The sequence below is a fragment of the Callorhinchus milii genome, unplaced genomic scaffold (assembly GCF_018977255.1).
Source record: "Callorhinchus milii isolate IMCB2004 unplaced genomic scaffold, IMCB_Cmil_1.0 Scaffold12, whole genome shotgun sequence".
Lineage (NCBI taxonomy): Eukaryota > Metazoa > Chordata > Chondrichthyes > Chimaeriformes > Callorhinchidae > Callorhinchus > Callorhinchus milii.
The window spans coordinates 850,159-869,424 of NW_024704753.1; the positions used below are offsets into that span (position 1 = coordinate 850,159).

Consider the following 19,266-nt stretch of genomic DNA (forward strand, 5'->3'; position numbering starts at 1 on the left):
ATCCAAATTAAAGACTTATTTTGATAAACCGCTATATCAAATGCAAGGATTATTATTATTGTTATTATTGTTATTCGGGCTCAGCCCCTCATTGTCCCTTTAAATCGTGAGCGGGGAGTGAGGGTCGGGCTGGGCGGGGGGTGGGGTCCAGCCGTGGATTTACCCGCACTGTTAAACCCCCAAAACACAGCGATTCTCGGGCTTTTACGCACAGTTTCTGGTCGGGAACAGGAGCCCGAACTGAGCTGCTGCACAACTCTTCGCAGGAGTTTGTTTCATTTGTTTTTAAATGTAAAATGAAGTGCAGAGTAAGTGCACAGACACACACACACACAGAGACACACAGACAGACACACACACACAGACAGACACACACAGACACACACACACACAGACAGACACACACAGACAGACACACACACACAGACACACACAGACACACACACACAGAGACACACACACACACACAGACAGACACAGACAGACACACAGACACACACACACACAGACACACACACAGACAGACACACACACACAGACACACACACAGAGACGCACACAGACAGACACACAGACAGACACACACACACAGAGACGCACACAGACAGACACACACAGAGACACAGACAGACACACACAGAGACACAGACACACAGACACACACAGAGACACACAGACAGACACACACACACAGAGACGCACACAGACAGACACGCACACAGACAGACACACACACACAGAGACGCACACAGACAGACACACACAGAGACACAGACAGACACACACAGAGACACACACAGACACACACACACACGCGCCGCTTGTTGTGGGTTTGGGAAGAAGGTGTTCCGTGTTCGGGTTATTGGGGCGGGATCCTGGTCTGGAGGTGGTGCGGTGTAACCGGGACACACGGGACAGGGAGTGAGAGACAGAGACACACACACACACAGACGGGAGGAGAGCGCTCGGGGATGTGAGGAACTGCCAACTTAGTGCTGAGTGATCCAAGGAGACAGACACAGGTCAGTGTGTACCAGAGACAGTCCCTAAACAGTCCCGGTGTGAGATACACACACACACACACACAGGCAGACTGACAGAGAGAGACACACGCACTGAGAGAGAGAGACACACACACACAAAGAGACACACACACACACAGAGACACACACACAGGCACACAGAGAGACACACACACAGACACACAGAGAGACACACAGACACACACACACACACACAGTGACACACATACAGACACACAGAGAGACACACACACACACACAGACACACAGAGAAACACACACAGACACACACACAGACACACAGAGAGACACACACACAGAGACACACACACACAGACACACACAGAGACACACACACACACACAGAGACACACACACACACAGACACACACAGAGACACACACACACACACAGAGACACACACACTCACAGAGACACACACACACAGACACACACACAGAGACACACACACACACACAGAGACACACACACACAGACACACACACACAGAGACACACACACACACACAGAGACACACACACACAGACACGCACACACAGAGACACACACACACACACAGAGACACACACACACAGACACGCACACTCACAGAGACACACACACACAGACACACACACGCACACAGAGACACAAAGACACACACACACACAGAGACACACACACACAGACACACACAGAGACACACACACACACACACAGAGACACACACACACACACACACACAGAGACACACACACAGACACACACAGAGACACACACACACACAGACACACACACTCACAGAGACACACACACACAGACACACACACAGAGACACACACACACACACAGAGACACACACACACAGACACACACACACAGACACGCACACTCACAGAGACACACACACACAGACACACACACACACAGAGACACAAAGACACACACACACACACACAGACACGCACACTCACAGAGACACACACACACAGACACACACAGACACACACACACACAGACACACACAGACACACACACACAGACACACACACACACAGACAGGGAGAGGAAAGGTTTTACAGGTGTAAGATTGGAAACGTTGACCAAAGTTGTGACTTGACAACAGACACAGAGCCATCCTGAGCTGCAGTCAGTGTGAGGATATGTTCAGTCTGTGTTTGACTGTGTCACAAACCAGTTTGTTGTGTGTTGGGAGAGAGAGAGAGATTGTATAATGTTACTGTATAAAGTGCCCTTTGGTGAGATTGGCGTCAGGAGTTTGTTGGGACTGACTGTAATGGGGTTGGTTTCCTCACCCTTCCCTTCCCTGCCTTTCTCTCTCTCTCTCTCTCTCTCACCATCAAACCTGTTGGGTGGCTCCCAAGTCAGGGGTGTGCGACTGTCTTTCCCTAAGTTGCTGTGCTGTGAGAAGATGGGATAAGGTCCCCTGCTTCACCCTGGCTACAGGCAAACACCCACTCACTCACTTATCTCAGGGTGTTGGGTGTCAGAGCTGAGGGCAGTGTAGATGTTTATTCTCCGGTAAGAGATGGTGTTCTTTCAACCCCTTCAGTATTCTGCAAATACGGTCATTATCGATAATAATCAAAATGCAGGCAAGAGTAATAATCTAACTACCTGTTTTTAAGAACTATTCCGCCCCGACCTCCACTGTTATTATAATAATCCTTGCATTTGACACAACGCTCTTATCGTTGTCGTTGAGACGTCTCAAAGCCCTTCACTGGATAGACTGTAAAGTGGTTTGACTGTATATTGTGTGGGCAGAAACACGGCAGCCAATTGCGCAATGTGGGTGTCCCACAAATAGTCACGGATGAATGACCACATTTTAAAAAAATATACATTTTTTGAGCAATTATTAACCCAGGAAAGTGATCTGCAAATTCCTGATTACTGCTTGGTAAACAGAGGAGTGTGGAGTAAAGGAACTTGTCCAGGAATCGAACCTGGGTCCTCTGACTTGCGAGGCGAGCGCACACTAACCATTACACCACAGGATTCCACTGACTTTTACGTCTTATGGTCTTATAGATAAAAGACCGTCCCTTCCTGACTGTGATGGCCAGGGTTTTGTGTGGGATACAACGTGTTTGTCTCTGCGCCGCCACATTCTTGTTAGCGTGACAGTGAAGTGATTGTTCGTCGTTTCTTAACCTACTACTTAATTAAGAATTAATTCTGGAGCCTGTGAGGGAATCCTCTCCCCTGCGGTCAGTGTGCAGCATTGGGGCTCCCCGCCACCCCCCTCCCCTCGGTGTGGCATACGTCCACCTAACGTGAGGAACTCCCCATGTGCATTTATTAATTAACGAAATGCCACAAAATTGATCCAGTGACAGAGGGTAATTCACAGGACTAGAACCACAGCATGTAATTATAGATATTAAACAATCCTTTCAATTGGTACAACGCCTTTCACGTCATCAAGCTGCCTCAAAACGCTTCCCGGGACTTACTGCAAAGTGTAGGTACTGTGTATTTTGTGGGTGAAACGCGGCAGCCAATTGCACACAGCAACATCCTACAAACAACTGTGGAGTGGGTGACCAATTTTATTTGTGGGATTGTTGACCAGGCCACCGGGAGAGAGAGAGAGAGAGAAACTCCCTTCTCTTTTCGAATAGTACCACGGGATCTTTAACATCCACCTGTACAGGCAGACGGGTTTAACGTCTCACCTGAAGGCCAGGCAGGGGAGCGGAGAGCAGAGAGGTGTGTCACGTAGCCTCCATTTACTGGGGTCAAAATCCAAATTCCTCACCACAGCATCACTGAGCTCCACCTCCTGCTTTATTCATATCTGGGTTTTACTCACAGGGGAAAGTGTGAGTCGGCGCTGGTGTTGTGTGTGGCGGTTATTCCGGTTTTGCCGATTGCAGATCGTCGATGCTGATAAACAGCCTGTGAGGGGATTGCATAGTTTCCTGGCAGCTCTCACAAGCCAACTATGTACTTCCTACCACCACCCACACACACACACAGCAGCCCAAGGCTAACACCAGTACCTGTCCAGACCTGCTCGTCTGCTGGTTATCAAACTGTGCCCAGGGCACTGCTGGCTTAATCCTTTACCCATCGCGTGCGTTAAACCCATTCTCACAACCCGAGAGATTCCAGCACGAAAACCCATTGTCCTAACTGGTGCTCACTCCCTCTTTCTCTTCTCTCTAATCCCATTCCCTGCTGATTTCCCCGCCCTACCCACTGGTTACCTCACCCTAACTGTCTCTCAATTAGCTCATCAAATATTTGTTTTATTCACTTCGAAATAGCATTCACAGGAAAACAAGTACAATAGTCCACTAACCATTACTGCCAGTAACCCTCCAGAATAGGTTATTGTATTGCTAAATAAGAATCAGTTTTGCCCACAAAATATATAGTCAATTCACTTTACAGTGTATCCTGTGAAGCGCTTTGAGATGTCTCAATGACGTGATAAGGCGCTGTATCAAATGCCAGGATTATTATTACTAACTCACAACCATGAGTGTGTGTATGTATGTGTGTTGTGGGTATATGTGTGTGTTTGTGTAGGGCATTACTGTGTGCAAATTGACTGAGAATACACAGTCACTACACTTGACGGCAATTTTCCTGTGAACTGCTGTCAGCCAGTCTGGGGGTTGGTGTCACTGGTAAGAGTTTGTGGATTTTGTGTTGAAGAAGAGGGTGAGGGAGGGAGGGAGGTGGTGATGTTGACTGGTCAGCAGCTTGTTAATGAGTCACCAGCTTGTGATGTGACCTGTATTTTGTGGGAGGGAAGTGCGACTAAACTCCTCGCGCCCCCCTCCACACCATATGTCCTATAACGTCCCTGTTACGATGATAGGTTTGCAAGCTTGGGGTTGTTTTCACTGGGAAGGAGAACATTAAGAGTCCTGCAGTGTAGTGGTTAAGTGCAATTGCCTCGCAAGTGAGAGGACCGGGTTCAATTCCTGGTAGGGGCGAAACCTGAGGCAAGTTTCCTTACTCCAAACACATGCCTCTGTTTACCGAGCAGTAAGTAGGAACCCGGTTGTTAGTCGGTTACAGCGCCTTGGGACGTCCTCCCGACATGAAAGGCGCTCTATAAATGGAATCTTGTTGTTGTTGTAGTCTGTTGGTGGGTCGCTTTCTGGGGGCAATGATCCCTTCAAAAAGAAAGTTTGGTCTCTCAATCCACGGCTGTCTGTGGGACGCTGCTGTGCGCAATTGGCTGCTGCATTTCTCCTGCAAAATACAGTCAATTCACTTTATAGTACATCGCGTGAAGCGCTTTGAGACGTCTCAACGACGTGATCCCCTTTTTTTGTTTTACAGCAAATGAACCAAATCGCGTTGTCTCCCTGATATTTTCTGGTTCATTTATAGAGAAAAAAAATTGTATTTAGTCTTGGAAATTATCTGCCGAGGGCATTGCTCTGTGTTTCAAGGCTCCTCTCTTGCTATTCCAGCCCTGGCCTTGCTTTGGCTCCACATTCTACACACACTCACCGCAAATACATCAGGTGTTTGGGTTACAATCACCGTATTTAAAATTAAATTAATTAAAATCACCTGTGGCTGCAGTGGTCTGGCCTGGCTCAGCCGCTCACACTCCCCGCCTCGGCTGGTCCAGGACAGATATGGACAGAAAGTTGGGGATTCGATCCCCCAACCCACGTGCGGGGGCTTTGAATGCTCGGGGGGGAGTGGTGAGTGGGGGTGCCACACGACCAGAAACGTCCAGGGGTGCAACACTGCTGTGCTCAATTGGCTGCCGTGTTTCGCCCACAAACTACACAGCCACTACACTTTACAGTGTATTCTATGAAGCGCTTTGAGACGTCTCGACAAGGTGATGAGGTGCTGTATGAAACACAAGGATTATTATTATTATTATTATTTCTCTTTTTTAGGTATTTCATTCCCGTTTGAAAGCCGATACGGATTCTATCTCAGCCCCTCTCCTGTGAAACTGTCACCTCCTGCCTGTCGGTTCACTGACTCCCTTAAATTGATTCCCTCTAGTCACTGTCTCAAAAAGTGGGAATAATTTCCCCCATTGACTCTATCGAAATGTCGAAATCGAGCCCACCCTCTGTGACGGTCTCGACACCGGAATCCGTGGGATTCTCCGGGAATACTTTGGTTTTCCTGATCCAGGAGGAGGAAGTGTCCTGGCTCCTGGTGGAGGAGCCAGCTCTGTGGGATGCGTAGGAAACGGGAGGAGAGATCATAGGCCCTCCCTGAGCCCCAGCCAAGTCGTACACGACAGAAATAAACTGATCGTCTGTCTGCTCCATGTGGGAGTTGTTGTTGTCACTTCCCTGGAGCTTCTGCTATCCGTAAGGAAGTGTGTTGATTCCCAACGGAGAGATTGGTCCCCACCATCCACATTGATCCCAATTAACAATCCGGGGCAAAGATTAAACTGGAAGAAATTCCTGGATTCTCACACGATCAGATAAAAATACCATGACTTTACTGCCTCCCCCACTGTCCGGCTGGGTTTACTTAGCCTCGGGATCCCTGGGTTCGAGGCTGATGGTCTCTCACTGACCTTGTAGCCTGCGGTGGCCCAGCTGTTGGGATGCCGGGCCGGGCTTTCACAACCTGCGCTCACACCCATCACTGAGCCGGAGCCCAGACACCTCGTGCTGCTCTGTGCCGGTGCGGCAGAGCTCTGATTCCATCACCCCGATTCCCTGGCTTTCTCCCCCCACCCACCTCCCGCAGCCTAACGCTCCCCCCCATCGCCCCCCTCTACACACACGCACTTACCTGTGTCGCGCACACACACACACCTGTATACACCCACCCACACGTACACGCACACACCCATGCGCGCAACCATACATGTGTACACATGTGCATATATATCAAATGCAAGGATTATTATTATTATCATATTCACGCACCGGCACTTGCATCTTTTTCAAGTATCTCTCAGGTTCCCTTTTAAAAGCTCTGACTGGTTCTGCGTCAATCAGTGGGTTTGGTCGGGGTGGTGGTGGTGGGGGGGGGGGAGTAATGGAGAGAGGCCACGTGGCTGACACACGGCTGTTTGGAGCCTGCGGTCAGTAGGCGCCGAGGCTTTGAGGAAGAGTGGTGTCTGTGGGCTCAGCCCCCGTCCCATCCTCCGCACTCACACACACACAGTCAGCTCGGGAGAGTGGGGGGAGCTCCCAGCCCACACAGTTCTGACTGAAAGAGGAAGTACGTCACCTAGACATGGGAGGCGAAGAAGCAACAGTCTCGATACAGAACGAAAAAGCTTCTGTCCGCAATGTCAGGATCGGGATTGTTTGTGGGTCACAAAACTCAACCACCATTCCTCACTCTCACTGTGTCACAGGAGGCTCACGGCCAGAGAACGAGGCTATTCAGCCTATTGTGTGCACACGGGAGCTCTAGACTCTAAGCCCATTCCTCCCACTCGCTTGCTCCCTGTATCCCTGTATCCATCCTTCGGATGAGAGATTAAACCGAGCTCAAGCCTGGCTCCTGCCCGCGCCCCCCACCCAGTACCACCACATTGCCCGTCGTGCTCAGCCACCATCAAGCACTCTAGGACGCTACCCAGCATGAGGGGCACTGTGCAAATACAAGTTGTTGGTGTTGATGTTCATGTGGACGTTGAAGATCCCATTGGCTCTCTGTCACCCGGTGTCCTGGCCAACAATCCCCCAAATAAAATTGGTCGCTCACTCCACGACTGTTTGTGGGGACGCTGCTGTGTGCAATTGGCTGCCACGTTTTGCCCAGAAAATACACAGTCACTGCATTTTATAATATATCCTGTGAAGCGCTTTGAGATGTCTTGACCACGTGATGAGGCGCTATATCAAATGCAAGGATTATTATTATTACTTGTCAAGCCCTGGGCCTCGCAAATAATTATAATAATCCTTGTGTTTCAGTCAGCGCCTTATCTCTTCAAGACGTCTCAAAGCGCTTCACAGAATATACTACGAATTTTCTGGGCAAAACGGGGCAGCCAATTGCACGCAGCAGCGTCCCCACAAACAGTCGTGGAGTGAGCGATCAAATTATTATTAGTTATTTAATATAATAATAATCGTTGCGTTTGATTAACAATGATTATGTTGGAGACACAAGGTCAGGAGTTCAGCGCCCCGCTCTGCAGAGATTAATCTTTGGCTTCCTGTGTGCGGTCGCCTGTCTATACTGAGACCCTGACTTGTCTCTGCTGTGACTGATAGTGTGGAGCCGAGAGCTGAGCTCAATGTTGGACAGACAACCCCAAGGCAGATCGTCAGACACTCGCCTGGGTTATCATCACAGGATCTTGAGCAATATCAGAGTAGTGCCTCGCGCTGCTGATTAATATCTCTCGAGGCGTCAAGAGTTTAATGTGATGGACACATAGCTTCGTTGCGAAAAGTGCTGCCCTCTCAGTGAACCGTCGGCCGCAGACACAGAAGCAAGAACTTGTGTGTTAATGGCACCTTATCTCATCCAGCATCTCGCAGCACCTCACAAGCGATCACTGGCGAGTGTAGTGACTGTGTTTATGTAGGCGAACACGCAAGCCTTTGCTCCAGCGAAGGTCCTGTACACAACCCTGAGGTGCTGGACCTCAGTAACCTGGGGAATTGGGACTCATTTAACAAATGGCTGGACCCAGTGACGGAAATACACAGTCACTACACTTTACAGTATATCTTGTGAAGCGCTTAGAGGTGCTGCGAGATGCTGGATGAGATAAGGTGCCATTAACACACAAGCCTCAATAACATGATAAGTTGCTATATCAAACGCAAGGATTGTTATTAATATAAGTGATCTCAGTAACCTGTGAGTGTGTGCATGTGTGTGGAGGTGGGGGGGGGGGGTCTCTCTAAGTCTGTGTGTGTCTCACTGTGAGTTGCACACACACACACACACAGAGTAAGATACGTCTTGCTCACTTGTGTCTGTATCTGGCTGTGTGTAACTTGTTTGTGCGTCTGTCTGTGTGTGTCTCTATCTGTCTTGCTCTCACTCTCTCTCTGTCTCTGTCGTGCTCTGTGTGTGCGTGTGTGTCTTGCTGTCTGTGTGTGTCTGTGTCTGTGTGCGTGTCTTGCTGTCTGTCTAGTGTGTGTGTGGAAGTGATGTCAGGAGCCCTGGTCGGTGTATTGTGGTTGATGAGTTACTACACAGAGAGAGGATGTCACTCCGTGGCTCTGAGTGTGATTTTATTTCGCTCCCCACGTCTCGCCGCACGTCCCAGCTTTGCGGGCAGGGGTATTAAATGCCCTTTCCTCATCTCTGACGCTCAGGTGTGGGATGTACAAAATGTTTCTAATTCCTGTGACAGGTTAGTACATCGTCAGTGAGACCTGCCAGGCTCCGTTAGTCTGTGAGACAGTCCCCATCAGGTGTGGGATACAGAGGAGAATGTTAACTAACTTAACTAACATTAACTAAGTAATGCTACAGTTTATTTTTGGTTATCTCTCTGGCTAAACTTTAAGATCCGCTCGTGGTAAAATGATCTGACGTTTTGTTTGTCGCTTTTGACTCTTAAAGTCATTGAAGGGATATGGAGAGAGCTCTGGGGGTGGGCTGCGAGCACCAGCACAGATGGAGATAAGGCGAGCAAAGTGATTGAACTGCTCTTGGTCTGAGAGCCAGCGCTGACTCAATGGGTCGAATGGCCCTCTTTCTACACTGTACATTTCTGTGTTTCTATTGCAGAAACCTCGGCAAGTTTCTAACCTTGTGGTTAGACCCAACTCGCTGTCGTTTACATTTCGCCCATAAAGTATAGTCACTCCACTTTACAGTTTATCCTCGAGGCGCTTTGAGACGTCTCAAACACGTGATAAGGCGCTGTCAAGTGCAAGGATGATTATTATTCTTATGCATCTCTTCCTTTCTCACTGGATGGTTTTTGTGAGGTTGACAGTCTGTTCTGGGGCTGATTGTGAAACGGAGAGAGTCTGTCTCACTCTAACCCCCACTGCCAGGGGTCAGGGTATAAAGCACTCTAAGCTCCCAGAGGAAACTACTGTCTGGAAACACAGGAGTATCAGTCTGATCCTACTCCCCACCAGAATACTTGTGGTTACTGTGTAACTGTGAGATCGCAATCTAGGTTGATGCCCCAGTGCAGGGCTGGGGGGAGTTGGGGGGTGGGTGAGAGAGGGGTTGGGGAGCTCCTCGTTGCCAGAGACTCAGATGGATATCCGGATTCTAAAATTCCTCCAAAACTTGTCGGTAAAATCAAAGTCGGTTTCTTTTTAAGAAGCAGCCGAACTGGTTTGGTTTTTTTCCATCAGCGTGTTACATACTGAATGTTCAGTCACTACACCCCCAAGATCAGGAACTCGGAGCCTCCGCTCCTCCACCTCGCCCACCCTCGAGTTATCTTATCTTTGAGTCCTGGAGCTCAACGGTTAGAGCCCTCGCCTCACAAGCGAGAGGACCCAGGGTCGATTCCTGGGCAGGGTGAAACCTTCGGCAAGTTTCCTTCCTCCACACACAAACCTCTGTTTAGCAGCAGTAAGTAAGAACCCGGTTGTTAGTTGATGGTGGATCGCTTTCTGGAGTTAATAATAATCCTTGCATTTGATATAGCGCAGTATCACATCTTCTAAACGTCTCATAGCGCTTCACAGAATATACTGTAAGTAAGTGAATTGACTGTGTATTTTGTGGGCGAAATGCCCACAAAGTAGAATAATCCCTCTCTCAAAGAAGATGGTACTGAATCTACGACTGTGTGTGGGACGCTGCTGTGCACAATTGGCTGCCTCGTTTTGGCCAAAAAATGCCCGATCGGTTCACTTTGCAGTATATTCTGTGAAGCACTTTGAGACGTCTCAACAATATAAGGAGCTTTATTAAATGCAAGGATTTGATGAAGTGCCGCCCACGTCCCCCACATTCCTCCGAGTTCAGTGTCCAAGTCCACCACTGTGAAGCACTCTGTGTAATTGTAACTTGTTGGTGAATTACAGAAGTGTATCGTGTCTCTGGTTTGATAATTGCGGGGTTATTCATGGTTTGCAGCAATGGACGCTACAGAAATATGTGACTGAAATAGCTTCTGTTTTATAGAGAGATTACAGGATGGCAAGCTTTAGCTTTGACTTTGACCAGATATCAGTGGGCTCGGTTTTATGAGCGCGAGCGGCTTTTTATCTGCTGTGTTGAGACAGGACTTTAGGTCTGGCAGATTGAAGGGTAACCGAACACATCACAAGCCTCTAAATATTTCCTGTGTTAACTCTGGTTTCAGCACCGATTTCTTTTCCGCTGTAACTGTGCAGCTCACAGACACACAGAGATCACAAAGAATTTTAATACATCAAATAATACAAGCCCATTTCAGCCAAGTTCCAGATGTGTGACAGGCCGGTTCAGGGTGTGTCACCTGGCAACACACAGTCACGACACTTTACAGCAAATCCTGCGAAGCACTTTGAGACGCGAAAGATGCTGTACGTATCACATGGGAGGATTATTATTTTTTCGCTTATTTTGCCTTAAAATTTAACGTGGCACAGAAATGCGAAAAAGTATTAAACCCACAATTAATTTTCCGTTGAGTGATTGTAGTCTGTGTGTGAAATTTCCTGACAGCCACGTCCTACACATAGACATTCACATAGAATGAATCATTTTATCTGGGGGATTGTCGGGCAGGATACTGGGGGACAGAGAGAAAAACTACCTTCTCTTTTGCAATAGTGTTGGGGAAGCTGAATTTTTTGATTAAATATCCTTCAGTCAGTGAAATCATAATATGGAAAATATGGACAAAAAAATAAATACCAGTATTTGACATGAAATAAATAATCAATGGGTCGTGGGATCTTCAACTTCGGTCTGAACAGGGTAACGACAGGGAGTTTGGTTTAATATCTCATCTGAAGAACAGCGTCTGAATAACAGTAAATTTCCAATTAATTTTTTTTTACAGATTGGTTACTCATTTCACGACTGTTTGTGGGGATGTCGCTGTGCGTAAATGGCACATAATACAGTCACAACACTTTGCAGTGTATCCTGTGAAGCGCTTTATAATAATAATAATCCTTGCATTTGATATAAGCACTTTTCACGTCTTCTCGACGTCTCAAAGCGCTTCACAGAATATGCTGTAAAGTGAATTGACCGTATATTTGTGGGGGAAACGACTCAACGACATAATAAAGTGCTATGTCAAATGCTAGGATTATTATTTATATGGCGCCTTTAGTGTCACGAGGACGTCCCAAGCCAGAGCTGGTCACATTTCTGGCAGACGAACGCCGTTGATAACACGTTTGTTCTCTCTCCCCCCAGGACAGAGGATGGTGGATACACAAGTGCCCCTGTGGCCGGGGGGCTTTGGGTTGAGCGGGTTGGACATGCTGGAGCTCAGGGATCGCCCCCTCGCCCTCTCCCTGCCCCTCCCCTTGGAGGGCAAGCCATTCGGCAGTGTGGATGTCTGCGGGGTGGTCTCGGCATGTTACCATCAGGCCCCCGGCCCCCAGAGGCTCGAGGACACATCGTGCGACTCACAATATGATGACAACAGCCCAGCAGGTCAGACACTGCCCAACTTTACCACTTGGTCACATCTCACCACAGGATTACCTCTCTCTCAGGGGATCAGATGCTTTTCTACCTCTTGTACCTCCTCTCTTTGCCCGCTTCCCCCCACACACACCCCCCACTTTCCCTATCTCCCCTTAATAGCTACATGTGAAACTGGAACATGATGGGAAGCTCTTGTGAATTGGGATTTTTCTCTCTCTGTTGTTCTCAGGCAGGTTTAAGATGGAGCTGAACTCTGTATGTGAGCTGTCTGGGAAAGGAGCCAAGTCGCTCGAAGAGACGTCAAATCCAGGGCTGTCCATCGAGTGCCGAGTGTGCGGAGACAAGGCCTCCGGCTTCCACTATGGGGTGCACGCGTGTGAGGGGTGTAAGGTGGGTGAGAGGGGTGTCCGCTCCCTCTGCTTAGCGGACTCTGGCCTGCTCCATGTCCCCGCCCTGCTCGCCCCACCATCGGCGGTCAGGCCTTCTGTTGGTTTGATATTGGCTTTGGTGCTGGCAATGGTCGATGTTATGGCATTGATTCTTCAGCTGAGATGTTAAACCGAGGCCCGGTCTGCCTGTTCAGGTGGACGTCAAAGATCCCGCGCCGCTATTCGGAGAAGAGAGTTTCTCTCTCTCCCGGTGTCCTGGCCAACAATTCCCCAATAAAATTGGTGACTCACTCCACGACTGTTTGTGGGGACGCTGCTGTGTGCAATCGGCTGCCACATTTCGGCCAGAAAATACAGTCACTGCACTTTACGGTGTATTCTGTGAAGCGCTTTGAGACGTCTCGGCGATGTGATAAGCCGCTGTGTCAAATGCCAGGAATATTATTATGATAATGTTGATGATGATGATGGTGGTGATGATGATGATGATGGCACTATACTGTGTGTGGGGCAGGGATTTTTCCGGAGAACCATCCGGCTGAAGCTGATGTATGACCGCTGTGACCTCAACTGCCGGATCCAGAAGAAGAACCGGAACAAATGTCAGAGCTGCCGCTTCCGCAAGTGCCTCTCCGTCGGCATGTCACACAATGGTGAGTCCCCGGCCACACCAGCCCCGTCACCGCCTCCATCAGCCAGCACTGCTCGGCAAAGGCCCCGCTCCACCAGCACTGCTCGGCAAACACTGGGCTACATTGGCCCCCGCTCGGCAAAGAGCTGGCACTGCTCGGCAAACTGTCGGCTCCTCTCCAATACCTACTGCCCCGCGGCCCTGTCCTCTCTCTCTCTCTCTCTCTCCCTCACTCTCTGTAGCAACAACAACAACACATTACATTTACACCGCACCTTTCACAATGTTGGACAATGTTCTGATGGAGGCTCTGACCTGTAGCTATCCGGTTTGGCCGGATGCCGCAGTCGGAGAAGGAGAAGCTTTTGGCCGAGATCAGCGGAGACGCCGAGCGGCTGAACCCCGAAGCGGCCGATCTCCGGACTCTGGCCCGGCACATGTTTGAGTCCTACTGCAAGTACTTCCCCATCACCAAGGCCAAGGCTCGAGCCATCATGACCGGAAAAGCGGGAGATAAGTCGGTAGGTTGTTCCTTAATAATTACAGAACAGCCTGTCCTGGGGCTGGGGTTGGGTTGGGGCTGGGGCTGTGCTGGGGCTGGGTTGGGCTGTGCTGGGGCTGGGTTGAGCTGTGCTGGGGTTGGGCTGTGCTGGGGCTGTGTTGGGCTGTGCTGGGGCTGTGTTGGGCTGTGCTGGGGCTGGGTTGGGCTGTGCTGGGGTTGGGCTGTGCTGGGGCTGGGTTGGGCTGTGCTGGGGCTGGGTTGGGCTGTGCTGGGGTTTGGCTGTGCTGGGGCTGTGTTGGGCTGTGCTGGGGCTGGGTTGGGCTGTGTTGCCACGTGATGTGATATGTTTTCATGTGAGGTGATGTGTTGCGATGTATCCACCTTGGGTTGGGGTGGGGGTGGGGGTGGGGGGGGAGAGGAGCTAAGCAGGGTCTCCTTGGAGCTGAACTGGCCCCAAGGCGACATGTTTGGCAACAGAATGTAGGATTCAAGACCCCTATTCTGTCTGTGCCGGTCTCTAGCCCCCAGTTCCTGAGCCAGGAGGGGCCGCAGTGTCCCAGGGCACTCACTGCTGATGGCAGCCCAGCCCGGTCCGGCTCGTGGGCAGGACCTGGAAGGGCCAACCAGTCACTGTGTGAAACATTGTAGTGTGTCGCGTTGTGTGGTGATGGGCTGTGACGTGTTGGGTTGGTCTCTCCAGCCGTTTGTGATCTACGACATGAGCTCGCTGAAGGCTGGGGAGGAGTGTATCACATTCCGGCAGCAGGCGTCCGTGCCCCCCCACGGCACCGCGGTGGAGATTCGCATCTTCCAGCGCTGCCAGTTCCGCTCGGTGGAGGCCGTGCGGGAGATCACGGAATTCGCCAAGTCCATCCCGGGCTTCGTGTCGCTGGACTTGAATGACCAGGTGACGCTGCTGAAGTACGGGGTACACGAGGTGATCTTCACCATGCTCGCCTCCCTCATGAACAAGGACGGGCTGCTGATCGCCGCTGGGCAGGGCTTCATGACCCGCGAGTTCATCAAGAGCCTCCGTGAGCCATTCTGCCACATGCTGGAGCCCAAGTTCGGCTTCGCCGTCAAGTTCAACTCCCTGGGCCTGGACGACGGGGACATTGCAGTCTTCATCGCCATCGTCATCCTCAGCGGAGGTGAGAACCACAACAGCTTACATGTCGCTCTTCGTAAAGGGCAGCATCTCAGCGCGCTTAACAGTGGCGGAGCCTGACCCCGAACCCGGGGGAGTGGGGGAGGTGACCCTGAGCACGGTTAATGAAGGATTTCATGGCACAATTGTGGGGTTGACGGCCGTTGCGCAAACCGTTGCACGACTGTTTGTGGGGATGCCGTTATGCGCAATTGGCTGCCGCGTTTCGCCCACAAATTACACAGTCAATCGACCTTAGTATATTGTGTGAAGAGCTTTGAGACGTCTCAATCAGGTAATAAGGCGCTATATCAAATGCAAGGATTATTATGTATGTTATTATAACACGTCTTTTCTAATGGGAGAATGAATTGGCTGTCCCTGTCTCTGTTTCAGCGCCTTGGGACATCCTCCTGACGATTGTAATTTGGTGGTGTTGTAATTTGTTTATGTTTATGTTGTTGTCTCTGACAGACCGCCCCGGGCTGGTGAATGTGAAGCCGATCGAGGATTTACAGGACAGTCTCCTCCAGGCTCTGGCCCTGCAGCTGAAGCTCAACCACCCGGACTCCCCTCACCTCTTCGCCAAGTTACTGCAGAAAATGACTGACCTGCGGCAGATAGTGACTGAACATGTGCAGCTCCTGCACACCATCAGGAAGACAGAGGGAGAGATGAACCTGCACCCACTTCTGCAGGAGATCTACAAGGATCTGTATTAAAGTCCCGCCTCAAGTCCCTCCTCTTCGACCATGCCATCGCTCACTCCCCTTCCTCTCCCCTCCCTTCTCCCTCCCTGACCCCAGCTGGGGTCTGAAAGGCTGTCACTGTCCAGCGCCTTGGGACGTCCTCCCGACATGAAAGGCGCTATACACATGTAATCTAGTTGTTATTGTTGTATTAGCCTCCGATTATCTCCTCTTCCTTGCAGTGTCCGCCTGACAACAACAACTTACATTTACACGGCGCCTTTCACGTTAGGAGGACGTCCCAAGGCGCTGGACAGTCAGGGATCTGCACCCGAGCTGTTGGTCGGGTTCAGTGTCAACATCTTCCCAACACTGGACCAATGGCTTCCTTAATGGGGAGAAAAATGATACGACTACAGAGTGTTCACAAAGTCCGGTTACCCACATGTTTGTTTTTCCTGGGCACCGACCAACTACCAACCCCTGAAACATATGGAAGAATGATGATCGTCGTGTTTAGAAGTTACTTCATTGTATTCAGTACAATCGCTTAACTGTATTTAGACGTTCAGAGGATCGGTGAGTGTGTGTGAGTGTGAGTATGTGTGAGCGCCATCATTTTCATGGCAGATAAAAATCCATCGCCATGTTCGGTGTCACAGCTTACATGACATGGATGGAATGAGGAGGGAAAATGCATCTCTGACCCTTGTTTCAGTTCCTCCGTAGTCTCTTAGCGCTGTGTTGTAACGGGGGGTAACAGGACTTTATGGATACCCTGTACATCTGTACATTTGGGGAAAAATTTGGATCAGACAAACTTTCTAAAGTCCGCGCGTGTTTACCTGTGCGCGTGTGACTGTGAATCCGCTTGTGGCTGTGCGTGTGTACATGTCTGTCTATATATGTACGTCTGCGTGAGGTGTGCGTGCGAGTGTCTGCGTGTACGTTTGTATGTGGGTCTGTGTCTGCGTGCGTGTGTTTGTGGGTAAAATAACAAGCTCTGAACCAAGCTAAATAATTTACAAAACTGGTTGATAAACTGTCCGTCCCTGCAAACCCCGAAACGTTGTGAATCGAGTCTTGAGCAAGTGATTCCAGTCACAGGACTGCCCGCTGTGTCTCAAGATCTTCTTTGTGCCCTTCACTGTGTTTAGGTGCTCTGAAAATATATTTTTTTAATTCTCTCCGCACATTGCCCCAAAATCCTAGAGGATGTTTGGTGGAATCGCTCTCCTTTGAGACAGAGAGCGGGAGAGACACCTCGGCAATAAATAACGGGTAACATCACGGGATTGATTTGGAAGCTCTTTTCGAAGAGCTGGCACAGCCACGATGGGTCGAATGGCCTCCTTCTGTGCTGTATAATTCTATGATTCTATGAACAGGTGTCAACCTGGCTCAGTAAGGCTAGTCGGACCTTGTGGTGCTATTCAAAAAGAGAAGAGAGTTTCTCTCTCCCGGTGTCCTGGCCGATAATCTCTCAAATAAAATTTGCTGTTCACTTCACGGCTGTTGGTGGAGACATTGCTGTGCACAAACCGGCTGCCGCGTTTCGTTCACAAAATAACACAGTCACTCCAATTTTGCAGTAAAACCCCGTGAAGCGCTTTGAGACGTCTCAACGACGTGATAAGGCAGCGTATCGAGTGCTAGGATTATTTATAATCTGCCCTGAAATCAGTCTTTGTTTCCTCCAATAGTTTTCTCTTTTTTTTAAAAAAAAGCGTTTGAAATAAACCAGAAGAACAAAAAAGGAGCTCTCGAGAGGGAACTCTGACCCCTGTGTGCGCTGTTGAAAGTTGGCAGGAGCGATGCTGAACTTCATCCCCTGTTGATGATTAACCGGTCCTGAATCAGCAAGGCACAGAGTCAGGTCCACATCCCGGCTGATTACACTGGGCCAGACTGACTCCGGCTTGTGCAACTGTCAGCCAGTCATTGCATTGCACAGCACTTCCCATCACACACAGACTCAGCGAGTGAGCCTGAGTCATCTCGCCTCTTGCCCCCAACCCCCTCACATTTGAGTCCTGTGGTCTCCACAAGCTCCCCTCTGTGGCTCCAGGTTGTTGGGAAATACAGCAGAAGTTCTAACCGACTACATTTACTATCGTCCTATTACTGACATCTGTGAAATGCAAAAAGAAAGGCAAGATTTTACTTGTTTGGATTTCTTCTTTGGAACTCCATCACACAGTCACTTCACCTCGCTCCCACCCGCACCCCCCTCCACCCGCTTCATTCGAGGCCCATCTCAAGACCCTGTTCTTCGGCCGCACCTTCAGCCATCCTCCTGCCCCCACCATTCACCCCCCCCCCCCCCACCGCCCTCCACCTCTCCTGGTCCCATTCCCCCAGCTCGGGTCCAAATCCCTGACTGTCCTGAGCCTTGGGACGTCCTCCTGACCCGAAAGGCCCCGTGCGACTGTCACTACGCACGGCCGCTACACGTTGCAGTAAATCCTGCGCGGTGTTTTCGAGACGTCCTGCGACATGAAAGGCTTTGTATCAAACTCAAACGATTATTATTGTTCCATTAGCAAAAGTAATCAATGATAATCAACTGGGACCCGAACAGCTTCAGCGCTGGGTATCTGAGGACGTTGGGGCATTGCCTGGGGCAGCCAGCAGGTGGCGCTTTATGACCATGATAACAGTGCCATTGACTTGGAAGGTGACCATACGCTCCCCCGATGGTGGTGACTGTGGACTACGGCGAGAGTTTGGAGCGAGAAAGGTATTTGGTTTGGGACACCAGGAGATACAAGACTGTACAACATGGAACAGACCCCTCGGCCCAGCCAGCTTGCGCCGGTGCTTATACTCCAGACATTCCTTTCTCCCTCCTACACTCTTCCCATTTCTCCCACGTGCGAAGGTCCAGCTTCCTCCTCGAAGGCATCTACACTTATCCGATTTAACCACCGGAGCTCTCTAATCCCATTAGAATAATAGCAATGACCTTTTCACGCGAGACGGCGCCTCATCACGTCCCTCTCTCAAAGACGTCTCAAAGCGCTTCGCAGGATATACTGTAAAGTGAATTGACTGTAGATTTTGTCGGCTCTCTCTCTCTCTCTCTCTCCCCGTCGTGTCTGTGCTGGTGCCCGCTCCCTGTATTGGAGCGTGATAGTATCGCGCGTACATAAAAGAAATGACAATTCTCGACCGACCGAATACTTTCAAGAAATAAAAGAGATTTTCAAATGATTTGAGAGAAGCTTTGGCGTTTCTCACTTCCTTCCCCATTCCGCGCGTCACTCAAGACGTTACGTGATATTCCACTCGTCGTATGGCTGGCACTGGCTGTCACCACACCCAAAAAACAGTCACCACACCCAAAAAACAGTCACCACACCCAAA

General features: G+C 49.9%; 1 protein-coding gene across 1 annotated transcript; it reads left to right on the forward strand.

The window, feature by feature from the left end:
- The first annotated feature begins 832 nt into the window (after nt 1-832).
- Nucleotides 833-15,990, forward strand: pparg (peroxisome proliferator-activated receptor gamma). Its single transcript, XM_007903329.2, has 7 exons — nt 833-1,022; nt 12,306-12,548; nt 12,772-12,932; nt 13,446-13,584; nt 13,884-14,083; nt 14,765-15,215; nt 15,686-15,990. The coding sequence occupies exons 2-7, from the start codon at nt 12,314-12,316 to the stop codon at nt 15,931-15,933; spliced, it is 1,434 nt and encodes a 477-aa protein (XP_007901520.1). The 5' UTR covers nt 833-1,022; nt 12,306-12,313; the 3' UTR covers nt 15,934-15,990.
- Nucleotides 15,991-19,266: the final 3,276 nt, after the last annotated feature.

Bases quoted from the DNA above. Each gene is read 5' to 3' on its own strand.
- pparg (XM_007903329.2), top strand. From the start codon at position 12,314: ATGGTGGATACACAAGTGCCCCTGTGGCCGGGGGGCTTTGGGTTGAGC. The intron at 12,549-12,771 runs GTCAGACACTGC...TGTTGTTCTCAG, and splicing joins TGATGACAACAGCCCAGCAG to GCAGGTTTAAGATGGAGCTG. The intron at 15,216-15,685 runs GTGAGAACCACA...TGTCTCTGACAG, and splicing joins CATCGTCATCCTCAGCGGAG to ACCGCCCCGGGCTGGTGAAT.